This window comes from Cyphomyrmex costatus, unplaced genomic scaffold, assembly GCF_001594065.2.
Source record: "Cyphomyrmex costatus isolate MS0001 unplaced genomic scaffold, Ccosl1.0 scaffold115, whole genome shotgun sequence".
Lineage (NCBI taxonomy): Eukaryota > Metazoa > Arthropoda > Insecta > Hymenoptera > Formicidae > Cyphomyrmex > Cyphomyrmex costatus.
In genome coordinates this window covers 84,851-101,500 of record NW_017275119.1, presented here as the reverse complement: position 1 = coordinate 101,500, position 16,650 = coordinate 84,851, and the positions used below count along the sequence as shown (strand labels likewise).

Sequence of the window (16,650 nt, the reverse complement as noted above, 5' to 3'; positions counted from 1 at the left end):
TTCTATGAATGTTTTTGGTAATATATACGTGTATATTTTCGAAACTGCCAAGTTTTCGAAAAGTGACAGTTTAAAAATTTATGTTTTTTTTTACCCGCCAAACCAAAATGTCTCCTTTAAATAATATTCATGTAACATTTTAGAAATGTTATGTGCTTATAAAGTAATATCATCTTAGTAAACATTTTTTTATAGAATTATTTATACAATTTTTCAGAATTTTTATATCGCAAATTGTCAAAATAGATCATTTTTTAGAAAATTTCTCAGATTTTTTTTCTAGAAGTTCTTATGTTTTTCAAAAATGCCGAGAAAATTTACATCTTTTTATATAATAGATGGAATTTTTTATGTAATATAGTATATGAATTCTGAATCGTTCTGAAATTTTATATTTTTTAATATTCAAAGGAAACTCATAAAATCGAGAAAAAAATTAAAAATATATTTGAAGCATCTTTATAAATTTAAAATACATAAATTTTTTTTTAATATAAGAATATTTTTACCAAAGTACCAACGTTACTAATCGTTCCTGCATTTTCGTAAATGCGTTTCTGATGTTATCCAAAATTCTGTGACCTTAGGTATTTCACGTTCATTTGAAATAGCCTAAGGTCGTATGAAAAAAGAAACGGAGTTAGAAGGATTGATGACATTCATGACATTTGTCACGAGCATTAATATGCGCGTCGCGCAAGCTCCTCTTCTTCTCGCGCTGTGTGAGAAAAAGTCTGAGGTGTGATTCCGCGAGGTCGATGAGTCCCGTACACAGACAAGTTAACGCGTACGTTTCCACGCTGCGAATGTCCTACGACTCGCAAGCGCGCAAGTGCCATGTCCTGCGGTGAAGAGACGCGTGGCGAGTCTCTCCTTTGGATTTTTCTGTTTTGCATGGCGGTGACATTAGCTCGTTCTTCCGCGTCCGAGGCCGGCCGACGCGGGTCATCATCGGGTCAGAATCTGTAGCGTTGTGTCCATAACAGGTTGTACCGGTTATCAGGTTATTCGTCCAGGTGGCGGCCGTCCCTTCAGTCTCCTCTTACTTCTTCCTGTCGCAACGCGAAAGTCCATTGCTGTATGTGTAGCTGTGTGCGTGCGTACGCATATGTGTGTGTATAATACGCACGCTGAATAGCGCGCAGATACGACTCCGATAATCAAGACGAGTATCCAAGTCTAGGCAGGCAGATAGCTGTCTATTTATGCTACGCACAATGCTGGCTTTACTTTACCGACAATCGCGGCAAGTAATCTCAATCTTTGTGGACCTGTCGCGAAGTTAACGTTGACAGATTCATAAACGGATGAATTTTAAAGATTCCCAAGATATCATGAATTTCAAAATTGACCTTAGAACCTATCGATATTGGATGATACAGTAATACTATCGATACGCTTTTATGTACGAGGAAGTGGGTCGTTTTTAACTAAAGTTCTTAATTTTTCGGAAAAATAAAATCAAGGAAATATGCCTGGATTTTTTCCAGCTTTTTTTTTTCAAAAAAATACGGAAACATTAAAAATTGCTCTCTTTAAGTGTTCTTAATTTTCTGAAAAAAAAAAATCTTAAAGCTCGCAGTTTTTTATATGTAAAAATTATCAAATTTACAGTAATTCAAATAATACAGTAAAAAGTAGAGATTTCAAGCTTTAAAATCCTTTTTTTAAATTTAAATTTTGTTCATTTGTAACGAAGATATTGTAAAACAAAGGTTATTTTTCAAATATGTAAAAAGACTTTTTCCCCAACCCAATATTTCGTCTTCTGGATTGAGCCATTTTCATATTCGAATACACGCAGTAATGTTGTAAGAAGAGGAACCCAGTAATAGAAAAGAATAATAACAAACACGAATTAGATGAGACTAGATGATGCTTTGTAGAGAAACAGAAGTTGCTCGCAAATTATAGAATAACTAATTGTTTTTATATTTCTATTATATATTAATGATAGCTCAAGGCGAAGCTGAAACGTCCATGATTATAAAACAACACTTACGAGATATTATAAATATTTAGTTGTAAATTATTTAAGCACTTTTATGTTTCAACTCTTATAATTTAATTCCTTTTTTATCTCTAATTTTTAAGACTTACTTATTGTTACTAGCCACGCGTCATCGGTAATTCATCAACGACGCCTTTTGACATTCTAATTATAATCGTACAGCTCAAATTCCCCGACAAAAAGAGTTTTTATTTTTTAATATATGTATATTTATACAATTATATAATATAAAAGGCACATAAGAGTCAAAGAATAAAACAATCAAATCACATCCCACATATTACAATTAATTTAATAATAAAAAAATAAGTCGTCAATGTATAAAACGTTATGTTTTGATAAGAGTCGAAATGTTTGTAAATTTATCATTTGACGAATATATACATGTGATTATAAATTGATTTACATTTAATAGCACTACAATCTTGTTTTGCTCGTAGTCCTTTCTAATTATTTTGTTTTTATACAATTGTATTTAATATTGAGAGTCCTTTTGTATCTAATTTAACATACATCTAGTTATTATCGAACAGAGCCGAGCACGCAGATCTCGTCGCCATCGGCGAGTCAGTCGTCCGATGGTGGTCGGTGGTCCTTCGCGACCGGCCGACAGACCAAGGCGGCGATCGCTTCGCCCACCGTCCAGATTGTCTCTTCAAAGAAGCCGACGGCTCGAAAGTAGACTGGCATGGTCTTGTCGTACGTGCCAAGCTTACTTACCTTGTCGCGACCATTTCGTAGCCAGAGAAGCGGTACGAGAAGCGCTTTAGCTCTGCGAGCGGGAACTCACGGCACAAAGAAGGTGACCGTATGGGATCATATCGGTCACCGTGATCTGGATGGGTGACGCGTCCCTGCGGCCGACAGAGAGTCGACTCTACTTCTTCTTCTTCTTCTTGCTCTGTGAAATTTGTCTCCTCCTCTTCTACCGATTCTTTTCTCTCATGTGTTTGATAAAGTTCCGTGCGGAATATTGAGACGTTAAAGGGACGCTGGAATGACGGTCGAACTTGATCGATGTCGATAGTACAGACTCTTTTAATTTCAAACTAAAGGTATCGATAATGGTGATTACCTTACATTATCATTCTGTTTTATTCAAACACATACGTCTTTCCTTATCTAACATATTGTTACGCTATCTCTTGCAATATCCGGCACCTATTGCTATATAAGGTTCTGTTCTTTTTGACTGAATTTTCGCACCAGTTCATCTTTCTTCCTTTTCTCTTCAGGAGGAGAACAGGCCTATAGACGTAATCACTGCTCTGTTCACCATGAGTCTTCGCTAGGCATACGTAATTTGCAATTGAATATAAATATCTTTAATAAGCTTTCAACTTTAATTCTATGAAATATGTAAGAGTATTATTTGTTCACATAATCTGAAAGAGGTAGTGCAATATCATTTTATCCGTATGAACTATAGAATTTTATATTAAGAATTATCTTATATTAAAAAAACGTCTTCGTCAAGTAACGAATATCACGCTTTTTATTAGTAAATACTAAAAACTTTTTTTGGCAGCAATCGACATTTATTACTGTAATGTAAATGAAATATATTATTATTATTACAATATTTATATAAACTCGTCTATACATTATCGCGAATATAATATAATTAAACGGCAAACTTTTAAAATAATTTCAAAAAATCGATTTAAAAAATTGCTTTTCAATTAGTAGTAGATATCGATCAACTAAAAGCTTTTAGACTTTCTATTCACTAAGGCTATTAGAAAATGAAAACTGTAAAATTTAGTGTTGCTACTGCTTTTAATCAATTATATCGTTATTTTATACTAAAACAATGGTTATATTTGACATTATATAATGTCAGTTTAACTCTATATAATATCAAATTGACACGATATAGTGTCAAATTTAATGATTTGAGTATAAAATAACGATATATTTAATAAGAGCTGTGGTGACTCACATTAGGTTAAATTTAACACTATACAATAGATTTAATAAAATGGCTTAGAATAGACATCAGAAAAGAGCGCAAAAACGAGTCTTAATATTGATCTTTCTCTTTTATCCAGATATAAATCTGAAAATAATTCTGTTGGACCACCAAAATATTTCTAATGATGTGAATACAGCAATGTGAAACTAACAAATTAGTTGCTAGAATATCACAATTTTTTACAACATTATCATTATGCATAATTAAATGTCCTAAATAATTATTTTGATGATTCAACAAAATTATTTTCAGACCTGTATCTAATCTGAAAAAGAATAAGTTTTGACTAACATGAAGAAGTTCCGAAAAGTAAAAATTATAATATTAAATGGAGTCGAATAGTATATTACTTATCATGTATAGATGTGTGAAAGAAATGTGTGTTATTAAAAATAAATCTAAAAGTAAAATATCAGTTGATTTTATTTTACCTTAAGACCCGGGAATTTTTTAAGTAACAAAAATTATACTGTTACTACTTAAACACATATAATTAATAAGCATATTCATTATTCACAGCCGAAATTTAACGTCCTCCTTTATAAATACTCCAGCAATACCGTTGTTTCCAACGAGGAAATTATCATCATATCTTAAAATTGGCGTGTCACGCTTTTTTGAAGCCTCTATTCGTTGAGGCAGTTAAAGTAATCCGAAAATGGTGAATTTTGGTAACAAGGAATTTTCGGGGACGCTCTTTTAAAAACATGGTAAAAATTATGATAATTAAAAAAGACTTATCCAATATGGCGGACGGAAAAGATGCGAAAATCTTAAAGGTTTTCCGATTTCGGCGAAATTTGGATTAAGGGGGCTTACGCGGACGCTGATTTCGAATCCGTGATCAAAATTAGGAAAATCCAAATGGCTGATCCAAAATGGCGGACGGAAAGTGTTGCGAAATACATAAAAATTTAAAAATTTCAGCGAAATTAGGTAAATGAGGGTTACCGCGAACGCTGATTTTGATTCCGTGTTCCAAATTTTTAAATTCAATATGGCAGACGGAAATGTTGCGGAAATCAATAAGATTTTCCGAATATGACGAATTTAATAAGACGCAAAGAAATGTAATTATAATTTAAAGCTTAATCGACTATGCTTTGGTGTAAATTTTGTAAGAGAAAATTATATGGTCGTTCAAAAAAAAAAGAATCGCGCGCGTAGCGCTCTGTGAAGTTGGCACCTCTAAATGCGAATATTGGTAATATCATTATTGCATTCGTTTGTCCACTGTTTGTCCACGTTTGTCCATCCGTTATTTTCTTTGGTCCACCCCGCAAAAAAAGGTTATACACAAAAAAAAATTGTAATATCCCCAAGTAATAATGTTTCATAATTATGTACGGGTATCGTTTGTCCACAACGCGCACGTGATTGTCCACCCATTATTTTCATTTGTCCACCCATTATTTTCATTTGTCCACCCTATTTTTATTATATTTTTCGTAATAATGTAAAATAATCACTTGGGGTGTTACAATCTTTTTTAATGCATAACTTTTTTTTGGAGGGTGGACAAATGAAAATAACGGGTGGACAAACGTGGACAAACAGTGGACAAACGAATGCAATAATGATTTTACCAATATTCGCATTTAAGGTGCCAACTTCACAAAGCAGCTCTATAAAGTTGGAATCTGTAAATGCGAATATTGGTAATATTATTATTACATTCGTTTGTCCACTGTTTGTCCACGTTTGTCCATCCGTTATTTTCATTGATCAACCCTCCAAAAAAAAGTTCTGCACAAAAAAAAATTGTAACACCCCCATGTGATTATTTTACACTATTACGAAAAATATAATAAACATAGGGTGGACAAACGAAAATAATGGGTGGACAAACGTGAACAAACAATGGACAAACGAATGCAATAATGATTTTACCAATATTCGCTTTAAGGTGCCAACTTCACAAAGCAGCTCTGTAAAGTTGGAATCTGTAAATACGAATATTGGTAATATTCTTATTACATTCGTTTGTCCATTGTTTGTCCACGTTTGTCCACCCGTTATTTTCATTGGTCCACCCTACAAAAAAAAGTTATACACAAAAAAAATTGTAACACCCCCAAGTGATTATTTTACACTATTACGAAAAATATAATAAGCATAGGGTGGACAAACGAAAATAATGGGTGGACAAACGTGGACAAACAGTGGACAAACGAATGCAATAATGATTTTACCAAAATTCGCATTTAGGGTTGCCGACTTCTCAGAGCAGCTCTGAGAAGTCGGCACCTCTAAATGCGAATTTTGGTAAAATCATTATTGCACTCGTTTGTCCACTGTTTGTCCACGTTTGTCCACTCGTTATTTTCATTTGTCCACCCTCCAAAAAAAAGTTATACACAAAAAAAGATTGTAACATCCCTCAAGTGATTATTTTTCGAGTTCGTATCGATTGCTTGAGAATTCATTTTACTAAATTAATGATTTTTTCGAGAAAATACGAATGAAAAATATCAAAAACAACAAAGAACAACTGAATAAGATTAAAAGAAGACGAAAATCATCATCTTCATGACTATTTCAAGAAGCGGGGAAAAATAAAAAAATAAAAAAAATACGAAAATCAATAATTTAAAATGAAGACAGTTAATTAAAACTAACGGAAAAAAAGGAAAAAACAAATAATAATCTCATAAATTAGATAAATCCGGAAAAAAATTTTAAGGATGTATAAATGCTTAAATTTTTTAAAAAATTAAGTAAAGAAAGAACCTACGTTGTAATTTTAGGGGGATTAACAAACCAGTTTGGTCTTTTCCAGATTTGTTTGTGTATCTCCAATAATTCTGAATCGCGCGCGTATTTTTTGGTCGAAGCTTCAAAATACAATGATCTTTTGGAAAATTTATAATTTTGTAATTGTTACATCGTCGATACAACCGACATTTTTACAACTACGATTAATATTATATTCGTTTTAATTTATATCCTTTTTTATTTCCATAACAAACAAAATCGAAATTTAATCGAAAAGATACTGTAGTGCAATATAATTATATTGATTGTAGAGTCACGGCGATCAGATGCCATATCGGTGCAGTTGGTGCAACAGACTATTCAAGCACAAGCGCAGTCGGGATCGTCACGTGAAGTTACACACCGGAGACAGGAGATACCGCTGCTCGAAATGTGAAGCCGCCTTCTCCAGAAGGTAAGCGCAAATTTAATCTCCAGAGTACCTTACTCAATTTTGAACCTTCTCTAAAACGTTTTCAGAGTGAAAACTCACTCTGAGAAGTGAAATCTCACTTTTAAAGATTGGAAATTAAGCTACTCTTTTTTTTAAGACCGACGCAATTTTCACTCATTAGAATGAGATTCGACTTTGAAAAATTTAAAGAATTTCCTCTGACCGGAAAAATTAAGAAAATTTAATTCTTCTAAATTCTTTCTGGCGCAACTCAATCGACAAATTTGATCTGATTTACGGATTATGTCATAAAAATAAAAACACACTCATGCACACGTACTACACAATCAGTAAGGATCGTAAGGATCATCAAGGTGTAAAAGAAATAATCGCGCTGGCGCGGCTATAAACGCAACAGATGGCTGAACGAGACGCTGCCACGACGGGGTGCTGCCGGTTATCGGTGCGCAACGCGCGGGGCCCAACGGGGCCCGTCCCATCGGGGCCGCGATTCCAGGGGACCCCGATCCAACGGATGACAAATGAGTAATGATCACACGACGATCGCGGTCCCGGGTGGCATTAGTCAAGCTTACTCTCTTACGTGGCCGTTCTCTTTCTTCCTTCCTTCCTCGTACCCCTCTCGTCGCCTAGGTGTTTATTCTCCTCCTTCTCACGCATAACGTACGCTCTTTCCCGCACGCACGCATATACGCACGCTCGGCATTGAATCGTCCTGTGCGTATTGAAATGCTAAGCTGGCCCCGCGCGCGAAGCACCTTTTTCTAACTGGATACACGTGTGTATGCACGCGTGTGCGCTCGCATATACGTGGGCCCCCGCGGGGTCCCGGGTGAGCGGACAGGTAGGACGTATAGGTGTTACAGGACAACAGGTAGAACATTAGTCAAGAGCCTTGTTGCCGCTCGTCCGCCTTCGCCGGCCGTTTAAGTCGCGCTCGCGACTGATAAATCCCTGCGCGAATCCATTTCGTCGTTCTCAGCTTTCTTGAAGCACGTAAGGACACTGAAATCCGCAGTTCCGAGGCTGAAAATCAACAACAAATTTTTTATTAATTAATTAAAATCGCCAACTTTTAATAGATTTTATTTTTATTTTTGTATTTTACTTATACCTATATTATTAATTATATGTATGTATATAATAAACGTTATTAATCTGAGAATGGTTTATCTAATCTGAGGTAGTTTTATGTCTCAGTAGCGAGAGAAGGTTTTGTATGGATATTTAATATATTCTTTTTTCTTTTTTAATAACTATTTTTTACGAATTTTTAAATCTGCAATTTCATTGAAAACTTACAATAAAAAAGTGTTATATTAAAAATTTGTAATTTTTTATTTAAAAACATTATATAATAAGTTATTTAACGTGTTTATCCGTTTAATATTTTATTATTGTTTTTTCATATTATTTTCAAAAAATTGTGATTCATAAAATTACATAACCATATCCTCAAATATTAACAAATCAATAAACAATCAATATATACAATAATATACAGTGTTCATTAGATGTAAAAACTTCGAGAGAGAGAGAGAGAGAGAGAGTGATCGTTTACATAAAAGAAAATCAGGTGACTATTTTCGGCTCAATTAAAGTCAACTAAGAAACAATCGACCGCTTTCTACATGGAAAGAATGATTTTGTTAAAATATCTAAAAATTCAGATACAAATCTGAAAATAATTTTTTTGGATCATCAAACTAATTGTGTATGAAATTTAAGTATGTGTATCAGCAATACTGCAAAAAGTTTCGATAGATTAGCAATTTGCTTAAGTACCTGATATAATTATTTAGTGCAATAAAATTATCTATTTTCAAATTTGTATGTATCTGTAGCTAAATTTTTAGACGCTTTAACAAAACCGTTATCTTTCGTGTACAAACTTTTTGTGTCTATTTAAAGACTCCTTTCTTCTCTCTGGAGCTTTTCGACTGGAAACACTCAAGTAAAGTTCTAACAAGTCTTTGCTCCTCACTTGTCAGCCGCTATTATAATCGCACCGCCAGATCTTTACGCCACGTCTCTATTCGTCCTCCCACCTTAGCAGTCGGTTTGGGTGACCCAACAAAAGGGTGAAAATCTCCGTGGTTCTCACGCCAAGTGTTCAACGCAAGAGAGATCTGATCTCGGTCCTTTAATCGAGACTTTCGCTTATAATAGATTGCAAACATCACGCAACAATGTATCATTTCGATCGTATCGTTATACTCTCTCGAGGATAATTTTCAATAAAATCAAAAAATTAGGAATCTATTTATACGACTTGAGAATTAATATCTAATCCAACAACACATTGGGAACAAATTATCTTATTGTTAAATTACCTTACTGTTACACATTTTTAATTGTAAAAGTTTTCTTTTTTTACAATCTCCGCAAAAGAAAGTAGGTACATCGTTCCTTTTCTTCAAAAGTGACACATTCAAAAAATTAAGTTTTCCAAAAAAAGGGAAAAATTATTTTTCAACGTGACAGAAAATTGATTAATTAAATATGAGCAAAAAGAGTACGTGCTTAATACGATAATTAAATGTCATTTTTGTTATTCATTATTTTCGTTTTACAATTCTTAAAAAAAACATCCTTTTTAAGATGTGACGATTTTGATGATTCTTTTTTGTGGAATAAAGTTAATTCTTTTTTAATAATTGATAGAATAATGTTTATTTAAATCTTTCACGATAATAACTCGAAAATTACATTTTTTGAATTACATCATTTTTGAAGTAGGAACGCCATGTTTGCTTTAAGATAGCTTTAAATCACGTTAGATCAATATCTTAATTTGTTAACAAAGTTGAGTCCAGTTCGACCGAAACTAATCAAAGAATCTTACGTACCTTAACGAATAACTTCGTATCTCACGACGTTTTTGTTCTCATGGAATGCGGCAGCGAGATTGCATTTTCTCGGTAGTTTCTCGTAATTCTCATGGACGCCAATCCGGATTTGACTTCAGTATTGCTGAGTCGCCTCTTGACTTTTTCCCTCCATATTTTTTTAATTAATGCTGCCTATTTACTATTTAATTTGTATGAATATAAATTCGATAAAAACAGATGTACAATTTTTCGTACAACCATCTAATAATCATGTACTGACACAAATATTGTATAGAAATTTATGCGTTTGCATGAAAAAAACGAGTTTTCTGAAAAATTTAATTAAATTTCGATTTAAAACTAATTTTATTGAGCTATCAAAATAATTATGTAAGACGTTCAAGTATAGATAATAATGCTGCAAAAGAAAGTTTTGACCGTTCAGCAATCAATTTGAGCGTCTACGTGATTATTGTGAATGTCTAATAAAATTATTTTTCTGATCTGCATTGTATAATATAATAGCTAAATTTTTAGAAACACGAAAAGGACTGTTTTGCTGTCGTATCTACAAATTTAGTTAGATAAAAATTTGAAAATAATTTTGTTGATCTATTAAAATAATTGTAGGACGTTCAAACTAGTTGGTTAGAATGTCAACACTCTTCATACTTAAAATTCTAATGTAATTATTTTGATGATCCAACAAAATTATTTCCATATTTTTGAATCCGGCTAAATTTTTAGTTATATCGGCAAAATCATTCTTTTCATGTAGACATAAATTAATAAATGATATTAATCGTTTTAAAAAAATTAATAAAAAAATATACAAGTCGAGATGATTGATAGAGTAAAAGTAAAGCACAAACATTTTTGTATTTGAATCTTTACAAAACAAATGATTGTTTCAAGATTGACGAAAGTAGAGATCGAGGACGTTAACGCACCCACGAATCATCGTGACAGTGTGATTCTTTGAACTGTCGAGGGTGGAGTTTAACGGACCATTTATTTCCATTTCCTTTCAGCACCCCAAACGCAATCTTCTTCTTGTGTAATGGCTGCTCGCCATTACGCACTTGAACTTCACATTCTTACAAGGATTAAGCAATCAAATCACCACAAAAGTTCTATGTCATTTTCTTTGTATGACTAAATAGTTATTTTGAAATTGCAACTACAAATAATTATTTTGAAATTGCAACTATAAGTAATTATTTTGAAATTTATTTTTCTTGAAATATAATGAAAATTACAAATAGCTTTGAAGATAAAGTCTATTTCTTGTAAATGTTTCAAGACATGTGTAAATCTTTATGAAACATTTTTTAAATACCTATTCGAAATAGATAGGTACGAAACACTAGAGTTTATTGAAAAAAAACTTAAAACATAAAATTAAATAATTTAATTACTGTGCCTTGATGTTTTACCAACCTCGGACATGCTATGATTGTTTTAAGTGAGAAAGATTTTTTGTAGTTACGCATTTTTTCTTGCATTTTCTAAACTGACATAGATAAGCAAAATGTAAAATACTCTGGAACGATATATTATCTCGTGTACGATCTGCAATAACATTAAAAATATTGTTTGTGAGTTAAAAATATTTTATTTGTACGTTTCTGTTCTACGACAAATGTATGCAGGATAGAAAAGTCCTCGGATCTCTCTATACATATTATAGCCAATTAACAGGACTGAAAAATTTATTACGCAAATGAAATATCACCTCTTAAGTTAAATAATATTTTGTTATTTTTAACCTCCAAATTTATCAAAACGTTATGATTCCAATTCAAAATATGATGTGGTTAAAAAACAACTGCATCTAATTAATTCTCCGGAAAAAGATTTTTTCTGCACGCAATATAAATATATATAAACATACATAACATGTATAAACATTCATAAACATATATAATTATATAACCTATTTATGAATGTTTATACATGTTTTTGTATGCTTATATACATTTATATGTAGGTATTTCGTGCACACAAATTTTTTTTACCGAATGCGCTTGATAAACAATAAACTAAATTTCAGTCAGATTTAATACATTTCTTGGAATAAATTGTTTTACATTGTTTCAGTTAAATTAATGACATACTGAATTTGAGCAGTGGTGACCTATAAGAATAACTAAAAATAACTCAAACTGAGTATAATTTGAAATTATGAATTTAATGAAAATAAATATCGGCGAATGAATATGTACTCCGCGTCTGAATGTGTTCCACCATCCGAATGTCATCTCTCGTCGAAGGTAACACGTCGTCGGCGAAACACCGCATAATAGCGGCATCAAAACAGAAAATACGCGAGTAGTATTTAATACCGGCTCGACACCGATGCGAACTCATCGTTGATCCATTCTCTTCGTTAAGCGAGCGCGACGCTTTTGAATCGTTCTCTTTCAGCTCTCCGTTTTTTTTTTCTACTTTTTTTCCCCATTTTTATTTCTCCTCGCGTCGTCATCGGTCGCGCTTGGTCGGCCGCGAAACGATACGCTCGATAATAGGACAGCCGCGGTTCACCCGGGCGATAATCCTGGTGGCGCATGAATAATTCAGGCGCAAAGTGCAGGAGTAAATTCGCCGTCTGTCTTCGTTTCGGCGTGAGCCGAGACAGCTCGCTTGACCATCGCGTCTCCGTCTTTCGCCTCTTCGTTCGGACCTCGCGGACCCGATCTCGCCTTAAACGCCCGCAGATTCAGTTTTCCGCCACGTTGCCAGCCTAGACATATACACCGACACACACCATAGAATGAATTATTCATTAGTCGGGTCCACCGCGAAAATCGCCGGACTCGACTCGTCCAAAATCTCCGCTATATTCAACACTCGGCGCTATAAATGCATCTATACATATATATTGATGTGCTCTTCTTGTTACAATAAATGAAACGTCCTTTTTTTATCGCAGAGATTTAACCCTTAATGGTCTAACGTGGGTCGTTCAAGTCCCCTAAAAGGTACACTCTTCACCTTTAATTTCCACTTTGATTTATGTCGATAGCTTCATTTGGATTGAAGTTATGATTTTTTAAGTGATCGAGTGATTTTACACGCGGTACCACCATTTTTAATACAAAATTATATACAAAAATAATTATTTTCGACATACAAATTTTTTTTTCTTGAAATTGAAGAATTAATGAAGGTCCATGAATTTTTGCAGATTTTTTAAAGCCCTTTAACATGTCTAAAAAACGCCGAGACACGAATGGCCCACGTTAGACCATTAAAGGTGCCGAAAAAACGTTAGACTAGTAAGGGTTAAGACTCGAGTGAATCTCGAAAATATTGTAATTATTCTAGGTTTAATATGTCCAAAATCTCTATTCATACAAATGCTGATAGAAAAATATATCTTTTATTTTGTCATCTTATTATTTTGCCAATTATACAGGATATCTCCCTGTATAATTTCATTTATTAATAGTTACTTTATGTGAAATTTATTTGTTAACATATATGAGCTGACACAAAGTTGAACAATCATTGATTATTTCTTGTGATTAGAATATATCTTTTTTCTTGATCATACTTTAAATGTATGTATTAGAAATTAAGTTGGAATCTTTTTAAGTGAACGTTCTATAATATTGATTCTTTTATTAATTTTGATTTCCAATGCATATAATTTATTACAATAATATAGCGTATAATCAAATTAGTATAATAAATAAAATAATTTAATAATGTTAGAATATAATAAGATTCTTGAATTTAAAACGACATACAAAAAAATATAAGAAATGAAGTCTCTGTGAAGTTAGCACCTCAACTTTAAAAATCGGAAATTTTAATAACAGTACTGCTTGCACCCACAATAGTTCTAGAGTTCCTGATAGGTTTCATCAATACTGTTGTTTTAGGCCAAAAATTTTAAAAAATAAAAATATGCGGTGCTAACTTCGCGTGGCACCGCAAGATTTGAAAAAGCTGATTTTTATGACGGAATCTCACAGTACTCGAAGAGTACTACAGTACCTGATCGATATTATAACAATAGTACCGGCCATTAAATATTTTTGAATAAATTTTTAAAAAAAGAGCTCGCACCTCAACTTTCAAAAAAATTATTTTTTTTGCGCCATTTTGTAGTACTCGAAGAGTACTACAGTTCCTGATCGATTTTAGTGACACTACCCACCTTTTTAATATGTTTAAACAATTTTTCGATCCGCGCGCTGGCACCGCACGTCAAGAATAAAGTGCCCCTAAACGGCCAGTACTGGCCGACTTTTCGACTTTTTCCGACAGTACTACAATAGTTCCGTTCGCATATGTCATTAAAAATCATAGAGAACTCTTCGTATCGTTAAAAAGAAACAAAAATTATCATCAGAACTATTGTATCCAAAAATTAATTTCTCAAAAATTTTTAATTTTTTTTTTAATATTCGAAAATTTTTTCTACATATCAGGAACTCTAGGCAATCGCAAATTGAAGCTATTAAGCCGCTCAGAACTATTCCACCTCGAAATTCGATAAAAAGTTAGCATACCATTTTTTTTAAATGTAAAAAAAATGTTTATTGAGCAGAACTCTTGTTATTAACTATAGGGAACTCTTCGTCTCGTCAAAAGGAAGTGAGAACTCTAATCAGAACTCCTGAGTACTACAGTTGGGGTGCTAACTTAACATACCCATAGAAAAGTAACTTTTTGGGTAATTAAATGTGTACTTTTTAAAATCGGTCATATGTAAAGGTAATATAGTTGCTTATATAGTTATACTTTTATAAAAGAATTTTTCTCATTCTATTATTATAATATCTAAATATCACACAAATATTTAAAGCTTAACTTCATATTATCTTATTAATTAATTTTAACGGAATAATGATTTCCTATGCAGCTCATTTACCTATATATTATAGAATATTATAAAATATCGGTGACGTTTCAAATTCATATATTAATTTAGCTTTTCGAAGCACTGAAAAAAAGTACGTATTAATGATGACTACTGTACAAGTTTGTAGAACTATATACAATTGAATAATAGTTAAATAAACTTTTATAATTATTTTGCAACTATAATACAAAATTTTTTTTTTGGCCGAAAAATGAAGTCGATTTTTTGGGAGCTTTTTTTTACTGAATTCAATATATAAAGTTAATATATTTTAATTCTAGAATAATGTTTTCTTATAAGTATTTAAATAATTACTGTATATTTTAAATTAAATTTGAAAATTATGTCACGTCTGCTATTTCTCTTTAAACATATCTCCGTCTCTGTTTACATGGACGCCAACTTTTGCGAGGAATGGTGGAGTACTCGACATATTAATTAGAATCTTTCATGTAATTCCACACAGGAATATCTCTCGGAGACGTTATAATTCTATTTGCATTCTACGATGCAGCAAATTCGGTTGAATTTAGTAACTATATTATATGTGCATTCAGATATTGTTAAAATTTTGGATATTGATGTACAAATAAATTCATATAATCTAATATAATACATTATATGTATATACATACTATAAAAATTTGATAAAGTTTATGAATTTATATACATATAGTTATCGTTTAATAAACAAACAAAAAATGATAATTGAGAAAATGACGGCTTATCAAATAAAAATTATCGATTTCGTTCTAAAATTACTTTTTAAAAATAAAAATATATGACGAATTGTTTTTCTTTTTCGTCAAACGATAACTATATGCATGTAAAGTCAAATGTTATCAAACTTTTATATTTCAAATAATCCGGAAAGAAGCTATTTTGCTAACTAATGATGAAGATACTCCAGATTTGAAGAGAAATGGCAGATGTAATTTTTGATCGGTAGATTACATTACGCGCTTAACGTGATCGCTCTAACGTCGATCCCTCCAATCTGAGTACACGTTCAGCGTTTCATTAATGGAACGCTTAATTAGCACTCCAGGAGGGAAAATATTTTCAAGCAAGTTGCGACGAGCTTCATCCGTCCATCTTTATTAAATTTTTCGCTCTCTTAATAGAATCGTCATCGTTTAATTCTTTCTCTCGGATACGGGCTTGTCGATCGTGTCGTTGATAAAATCCAATTAGATATTAAACGCCAGTACCTCGCTTTTGAATTGGCTTGAAGTTATCGAATTGCCGATAAATTAGCATCATCGATCACATCCTACGATATTATTAAAGATCGCCGCGCGATCCGATAGCTTTATGTCCAACTTCCGCGGTGAAAATCGAAATATCTCCAGCACGAAGCGAATCTATTTACAATTGTGATTGACAGCACGATGCTCCTGACGATCCTTAATATACATGGACTTGTCACGTATTACAGGAAATAGAATTTCCTGAATTAGATCCTCGATCTCTACAACGAAAGGCAATTTAGCGTTTTAAAGGTAAATCGGTCTGCAGCACCGGTCATTTATTCCGAGAATGGTATATGGCGATCGGATATCATTGATATCATAGAAACGGTTAAGTTAATCTTAAAAAACAGAGGAGAGACGCTATTATTGTTTCACTTTTAAAACACATTAATAAATTAATAAACGGATAGATAAATATCATTTTATTAAGTACATTATCTTTATAAGTAAAAGTGTTATTCTCATTATCTGTAATTGTTAAATTTGTAGCGTTAAGTGCTTTCTAACACATATAAATGTACAAGGAAAATTTATGATT

The 16,650-nt window shown here is 32.5% G+C and overlaps 1 protein-coding gene across 1 annotated transcript in view; it reads left to right on the top strand.

Annotated features, from left to right (window-relative positions):
- Positions 1-16,650, top strand: part of L (zinc finger protein Lobe) — a 138,746-nt gene that overhangs the window by 115,024 nt on the left and 7,072 nt on the right. The window contains exon 6 of the mRNA XM_018544378.1: positions 7,013-7,155. Coding sequence (XP_018399880.1) covers positions 7,013-7,155 — 143 coding nt within the window. The remainder of the gene's footprint in view (positions 1-7,012; positions 7,156-16,650) is intronic.